Here is an 8,036-nt window from a genome sequence, read left to right as displayed (position 1 = left end):
GTGACATATCATGTGATATCTGCCTGTTTTACATTCTTCTTATACAGATGAAACAGAAAAAAAATACTTCAAGTTTGTGTCAATTTTTAGAACTTGCATAGAAAGGGGGCAGCATAAATCTCAAAGTGCAAGGGATAAGAGTCATAAGTTACCATATACGAAGAAAATATTTAAAAATGACAGGTATGATGTAAAAACAAAAAAGAACGATTAGAATGAGTGTTGCACTTGCACTTGGTTAAATAAAGTTTCAATAAGAATACTCCATTGCGAAAGATATTGGACAGATTGCAACTTCATTATCGATGTAAACTGTGTGCAATATTCAAATGGATGACAGATTGCTTACCATAATTAAGTTTGGCAATTAAATCTACATGCACTGTCGTGCAATATAAGATTATCCCTCCAATAACAAAATAAGCAAAGGCTAATAACAGATGGCATAAGACAAGGCAACAGGAAACATCTAATATGAGCCTCACCATGTGACATGTAGGCCCTATTTACATAGCCTTCCATATAACCCTCAAGGCAAATTGGGGTCCGCCTCCTGTTGTGAGGCAAGGCAAGGCAGGCCTCAAACAATTTTATTTTCTGAACAATATTTATACAGTCAATGAAATCTAAAGTTGAGATTTATCTTCATGACAAATTTAAGGCTTCAAAAGCATGGAAATTGCTGTCACGCTCTTTTTATTTTCATGGATCATCTGTAACCATGCAATGCCTTCACTTTCTTGCACCATCAGTGGCTTCCCTGCAAATATGCTGTGTTCTATTCATGGTGCACCCTTCTCTATTTCTCCCTAGATCCTCATGTGGCATCAAATCCTCCAATAGTACTGTCCCACCTCCCAGCATCCATATGCTCCTCCCTTAATATTGCTGCTACTTTGGCCTCAGAGAACTGAACCCCTCCACAAGTTCCGCTTGGCTTGCTCAGATCCACTTGATGACACTACACATGCTACTTTTTCCGTTGGCCACAAACACCTGGATCCATTCTTCAACAAGTCTACCATACTTGCAAAGCCTCTGCATGGCTGCACCCATACACTTACCATGTGTTGTCTCCTCACCACCCATATCATCATCCCTTAACAATCTTCTGCCCACTTCCCTCTTCTCATAACTTGACAAACTTTCAAAAAAAAAGAAAAAAATTAATTAGCATTTTAGAAAGTTGTGAGAAAAAGCTTGTGCGACACATATATATTCTATTTGTGAATTCTTTTTCCATAAGATTTACATGGAAATCCACCATGTTTACATTCATACTTACTAGGGTATTACAATCCACTTTATTGGGAGTCACACTGCAATATTTTTCTCCACAATACCAGTAAACTTCTTACTTGTTCTACTCCAAATGTTGCAGAGAGAGAGCGAGAGAGAGAGACTCACTCCATCACAAGACACTTTATTAATGTCATTATAATGTTTGATCAAAACATAAATTCATCTTGTTGTTACCAGAACTAGATACAAGGGGCAGAATTCCTGAATTTTGATCAGCATGTTCCCACTCAGAGAGAGTGAGAGAGAGGACTCACTCCATTACAAGGCACTTTATTATTTTCATTATAATTGATCAAAATGTGAAGAGTTCATGCTGTTGTTCCCAAAACTAGATACAAGGAGCAGAAATCCCTAAATTTCGATCAGCATGTTCAACTGTGAAATTTGGACTTTGTAGTTAATGATCTAGAATTGCTGGAAAGTGTAGACCAATCAACTGCTTCTATACATAGAGATCATACATAAAGATGTATGAATTTGCTATCTTGTTGCATTATTCCTGTGAACGAGTTTGGTGCAAAAAGTCTGCCCTACAAGCATGGCCATACATCTGCCAAGTATTGTTCTTGTTAGCTTCCTTATCTTTGAACATTATCTTCTACTTCCAATGACTAGAATATCCACTTCTGTGAGATCTTTATGTTATAAATATAACTATATGAGGTATGCTGGTAGACCATCAATTAGAAAGAATGCAACAAGGAAGCAACATGCCAGGATACCTAGGCTTGAAAACCGACTACATGAAGAGGAGAGGGACCAAATCTTGGACAATAAGAAGCTTTTTATCTCAATGGCAAAACCCCAAAACTTCCAGCAAAAGAGCAATATAGAAATATGTTCATCCGTAAGGTGCCAGTTTCGTGGATCAAAGTATGATAGGCTGAACCAATATGGTATATATTACCTCAATCTTCTTTTTTCTGATAAGTAAAAATGACTTTTATTAAGACATTTTTAAAGGGAGATTAATACCAGCTTCTAGTTTTCCCCTACAAGGCATTCACAAGTACATTAAAATGAAATACCTATCTGAAAGTGTCAAAAATGAGCAAACAGTCGAGAACTTAACACACCATCAACAAACTAAACCAAATAGTGTGCCTATAATGGTTTACAGAAAGCAATATGAGAATATTATGGACACCTGCATGCACACCCAAACACACACACACACATGCAGAGAGAGAGAGAGAGAGGGGTCAATTGAAAAGAGAGTTCAAACTGAAGTCAAAACTGATTGCTATGTAAAACTATACCTTCAGAAAGAAGCTTTTCAATTGTTGAAAGGAACACATCAAAAATTTAGGTTCCCTTTTAGCCCCACATTCTCTTTTGCTTTATCAACGCTTAATAATTCATTGGTTAGAAAGAAACCATCAGATCCAACCAATAACACATGTATTGGTTTCACCGCACAAAATTGCTCAAACTTGTCTTTAAATCAGAACAATAGGTGATCCAGAATGCAGAGGGTTGAGAAGTTCGATCCACTCCAGTTTCAGCTAGAGCTTCTTATCGACCACCATCCCAAGTCACGAGGCACTTGCATTTTCACTTGCCTTACAGTAAAAAGTTTTCCGTATGTAGAACAGCATATATGCCTGCGATGCCCTCACAATATTTTCACTGACATGAGTAATCCATGCATCATCACATCTATACCATTGATTACTTGGCCGCAGATAGGTTATGTAATGGCCAGCCTCTAGTCTACCACTGTGTGCAATCACTGCAAATAATTCAAACTCTGAAGCTAGCTCAGTAGCTGCATCAGAAATTTCACCATCAAGAGCAAATATACGGTTGCCAAATCTGCTTCTCAGGACAGAGGATGATAGATAAGGTGCCATATCAAGAGAAAATGGAAAATGCAAATAGCGGTCAACCTTTCTTGACATCTTCTTGATTGATGAATGCTCGAACCTTTTTATATGAAAGCAAGTAACTAATGGGAGCTTCCTTATGGACATCTGTTTCAGTGATTCTTGCCTTATTTTGCAGTGTTGACAGAAGAATTTTTGATCAGAATCTAATCTCTCAGGCCTTGTGAAGCGCTCCAAACATCCCATGAGTGTAGAAACTCCACAAGTTTGGCTGGATAATAATAAATCGTTCTCTCCGTTGCGTCCATGTGATTTCACAGGGGGCACATTCACAGAATTGTGGCTAGAATCCAAGTCTAAAGAGATGTCCAAACATGGGTCATATGTGGTAGATGTGAAGCCACAAATGGTACAAATCACATCAGATCTCAAGACACCAGAGAACACCTTGTGAGCAATGCAACAGTCTCCATAGCCTGTTAGAAAAATGATAAGTTCATTAGAAAACTTTGACCATAGGGTATCTTAAAGAGGGAATATGCTGACAAACACACGCACGCAGACACAAAACGAAGAAGAGAAGAAGAGAAAACATATCTATGGTTTTAACAGCATACTGGACAAAAATACTCAAAACGTACTATCTCTATCGGATCAACATTTTATCCTAACAACATCTATGGCTTTAATAGCATACTTGACAAAAATACTCAAAACGTACAATCTCTAGCAGATCAACAATTTATCTTAACTGCCCTTAAAAGCAATTGCAAAGAACTGCTCTCAAGGAAATACTCATCCACCAGATTAGTGAGAAAAATGTTTGCTGGATGGTGTGTAACAAGTCCAACCATAATGTGATAATTTTATGACAGAGTTTACCTGATCATGTGATCCAGTTAAACAAGAAATTTTATGCTCATTTTGAATACTAACAATTTGACAATTTTAGCAAACATCGATGGTGCTCAGATTATTTTTACCAGCACATAAACTTCAATCAACCACAAAAGTGCTGCACAGCCTTCTATTTATGACCTTGCAATGATGAAGACTAAGATATTGAAGTAATGCAGTGCAAACAGCTGAAGCTATATGTATGGAGTCGTGAGCTGCAAATTTGATGTGAAAACAATCATACAGCAAAAAAATGGTGAACATCAATGGTTTGATGCAGATCAATAAATGAACATTACAGTTTAATCAGGATCAGTACATAAACATCAAATTGACAAATTGCAGTAAATGAGTCACTCAGCATCTCAAAATTTTAAACAGTGCAAATGTGCCAAAATGCTCAAAGAAAATGGAACCAATACATCAGAATCAAACTACCTTGGCTTTGAGGTTTGTGTTGGTCATGCTCCAAGTTTCCATGGATGCCATCAAGCATAGAGATGAAAAATTCATGTGCATCCTGTTGTTCATAGCTTGCCAGGTTTGATGCATGTTGCCACCAACTGCAGAGCCCAAGCTCAATAATCAGCAAAATCACATCTACCAGAACTTTTAAAGGAATTATATCTAAAATTCTAAGTAACTGATTTATCATGCCAGAAAATTTATGGTTACAGTTTTTTTAATTGAAAAACATAACAAGCAAGGGAATCATTGTATTGCAACATCTCAATCAATATATGAGAAACTTCAGGAGTAAAAACAACAGTTGCTCAAAGCTTATCGAGCCTTGAGACCATGATTGCATTAACTGACAGTTTAATTATCGCTGACAGAAAGCTGTGCCCATAATAACAAGAAGCAACTTTTTGCAAGACCAAATACCAATAGGACAAAACTTTCCACGATTCAACAGAATCAACCAATTACATGTCTGCATGATAACAAGGTTGGCAACTGTGCCAGAAGAACATGAAGCAGGACAGGGTGACATTGTGGTATACAGATGGGTTTTGGGATCTAAAGCACAAGTATCAGATGATCTAAACCGTATTTAAAATATGTCTAGGCAAAAAGTTATGAAAATAAAAAACATGAAATACAATATATTTTACATAGAACCACCTTGACACAGACAACTAAAAATAAATTCAGTAATAAAAAAACATGGAATACAATATATTTTACATAGAAAAAACTTGACACAGACAACTAAAATCAAATTCAGTCTACGTCAATACAAACAAGCAAGCAGGTAAAAGTTGAGGCCATCTTAATTTATCTTTTAATGAATCTAACAAAGACCTTGTTGGAAGAAGCATCTCTTGGTGCTAAGCATTGTCGAAAGATGTTACCATCCACCAAGGAGAAGCAAAATCGATGCATGCACATAAAGAAAATTGTAATTGCAGTAGTACTTACACCATACCATTTTCAAGAATTGAACCCACCACAGAGTGCATGTTTGCTAGGAGGTTTAAAATGCACGTACTTGCATCATCTATATATGCAAAAAAATCTTAAGTAACTAGGGTCCAAGAAAATCAACATATTCATAATGTTACAATCTTATTTGCTCTTTAAAGCATAAAAAAAATCAACATATTCATAATGTTACAATCTTATTTGCTCTTTAAAGCATAAACATCCAACGGAGATATCCCAATACTTAAAAAAAAAAAAATGCTTCCGAGAAAAAAGCATTATTTTCATCAGTGGAGGACCAATTTATGCCAAGGAAAAATAAAAGTGAAGAAAAAAAATGACGTGATATATGATACAAACGACTGAGATCATGACTTCATTCATTTGACCAAGGTCTCGGCAACTAAAATTGCCTATAACAAATTCTAGAATCATAACCTGTTTGACTTACAGAAGAGACCTCTCTCTTTCAAGTTAAACTGTTTCATGAAAGGAAAACAAGAGATGATATCACAGCTATTTCAAAACAAAACGAGAAAACTCTTTTTCAACTCTTGGTGCACCTTCTCTTACAAGCCATCCAATTCCAAGCATTAAAAAAAAATGAAAAAAGATAGCTTTTCCTAAACGCAGATTTAAAAAAAAATGATAACTTATAGACAGCAAGAAGTTGCTGCTACCTTGGCTACCAACAATATTAGCCTAATAAAAATCATCTAAAAATGACGACATCAATACAAGAATACAGCGACAGAGGCGCAGAGAGAGGGAGCAGCAGCACAAACCTATAGAGAAACTTGGCGGGACTGTAGGGCGTCCGATCCCCGGAAAAGACGGCGGAGTACAGTGTATCAAGATCGCAAGCCAAGCAATCCGGCGACCCACCCAATGGGTTCCGGCGATCCCCTCCCCTGCTGCCAGCATTGGGCCCTTCTTCTTTCGTCCCTTCTGCTGGCAAACGAACCGATCGTGCCGATCGCTCAAGAAGTAGTTCCGGAAAGGCGGCATGTGGAGCAGCACTTGGAGAACCGAGTTCATGAAGCACGTGCTCCCGAGATTGTTCAATCCCCTCAACCCCCGCGGCGGGGAAGAAGGAGACAACGTGGAGGTGTTGGCGGCGCCTGCGGAGGAGGGATCGGAGTCCGGGAAGAGAAGCGGGCTCGATCCCCGCCGCATCGCCGCCCCCTCCCCCGGATCCGCCGTCCACAGCCGGTGGTCCACCCTCCGCCGCTTCCTTAGGCTCTCCAGCCGCGAGCAGGAGGCGGAGGCGTGGGCGGCGGCGGTGGCCTGGGCGAGAACCACGGCCTTATCGAACTCGCTATCGTAGACCTGGTCGCCGCACGCGCAGCAGAACAGCTCCGCGCGGTCGACGTCGACGGCGATCTCGTGCCCCGGCCGGCACTCCTCGGCGTGGGCCGGCGCGTGGGCGGGGCAGCAGATGGCGGCGCAGGCGAGGCAGGCATACAGCCTCGGCTCCATTCCGCCGCCGCCGGCGGACGAGGAGGAGCAGAAGCCGCAGCGGGGGATCTCGTGGGGGTCGCGACGAATCTCGGGGCGGCCGATGGGGCGGACGCGGAGACAGCGCTGGAGGGAGCGGAAGTGCTTCGCGCGGCCATGGGCATTGGATCGGCAGTCGGCGAGGTGGGGGCACGGCGCTGGGAAGCGGAGGTCGCGGCGGCCGGCGACGATGGAGGAGGAGGAGGAAGCGGACATAGGCGCGGCGGAGGATCTGGCGGCGGCCCGTCGATCGTTTATACCGGTCAGCGGTGGCGGCGATAAGCCTCATCGATCGGATCAAGCCCGGGCTCGGTGTCGCGCGTCTCGGTTTCGGTTCCGATCGATCCAAGAAGACCCTATTGCAGCTTCATTTATTATATTTCTACTTATTAGATTATCTAACTGTTATTATTAATTATTTTACTTACACGTTACTCATAACATTGCCCCCTTTATTTTTGGATCCCTGTCTCTCCCTGGCTCTAATAAGCGAGGAGGAAGAAGAGATGGAAACGGGGAAGAAGAGACTCAAGTTTCTGTTTATATTCTTTTTCTTTTTTTCTGGTCTTGCATAAATAAAATACTACACAATGTTAGAAATTAAAGTTTTTTTGGTTTTTTTGGGGGGGGAGCTGGTTATCGGATCCAAAAAGAAAGAGAGAGAGGGGGAGCGGGCGATGGCTTCGCCAGATTCACCGGCTGAGAGAGACGGAAAGGGCTTTTGGAGTACAGACAGAAAGGTTAGGGAAGGGGTTGGCTCTTCGAGTGGGAGGGTAAGACGGGATTAGGTGCAGTAGTTGGCACAGGAAACTATGTTGTGGGGCGGGTGAGAGAGCCAGACGTAGGGGAACTTTTTTTGGGGGTTTGGGAACAGGGGTATGTGTGAGGAGGTGAAAGCACTGGTGGTGGTTTTGCTGTAGGAGGAGAGAGATTTGGGTTGCGTTGGGTCTGCGGCAAGTGGGGAACTTGCTGGAAATTACGGGGAAAGAGTGGGGAGGGAACGGCGAGGCTGTCCTCCGGCCGGTAACGGTTTATTTATTTATTTATTTATGCATAACAAAAAACTCATGGACCAATCAAAAAGATAAA

The 8,036-nt window shown here is 41.2% G+C and overlaps 1 protein-coding gene across 1 annotated transcript; it reads right to left on the bottom strand.

The window, feature by feature from the left end:
• Positions 1-279: 279 nt before the first annotated feature.
• On the bottom strand, positions 280-7,811 carry LOC105049424 (ubiquitin C-terminal hydrolase 22). Its single transcript, XM_010929055.4, is given in 5 exon segments — positions 280-1,144; positions 2,562-3,604; positions 4,464-4,588; positions 6,236-6,336; positions 6,339-7,811. Coding segments are annotated over 4 exon segments (1,818 nt in total). The 5' UTR covers positions 7,164-7,811; the 3' UTR covers positions 280-1,144; positions 2,562-2,837.
• Positions 7,812-8,036: the final 225 nt, after the last annotated feature.

Source organism: Elaeis guineensis, chromosome 8 (genome assembly GCF_000442705.2).
Source record: "Elaeis guineensis isolate ETL-2024a chromosome 8, EG11, whole genome shotgun sequence".
In the NCBI taxonomy this organism is placed as follows: Eukaryota; Viridiplantae; Streptophyta; class Magnoliopsida; order Arecales; family Arecaceae; genus Elaeis; species Elaeis guineensis.
This window is presented reverse-complemented; position numbering and strand designations above follow the sequence as displayed.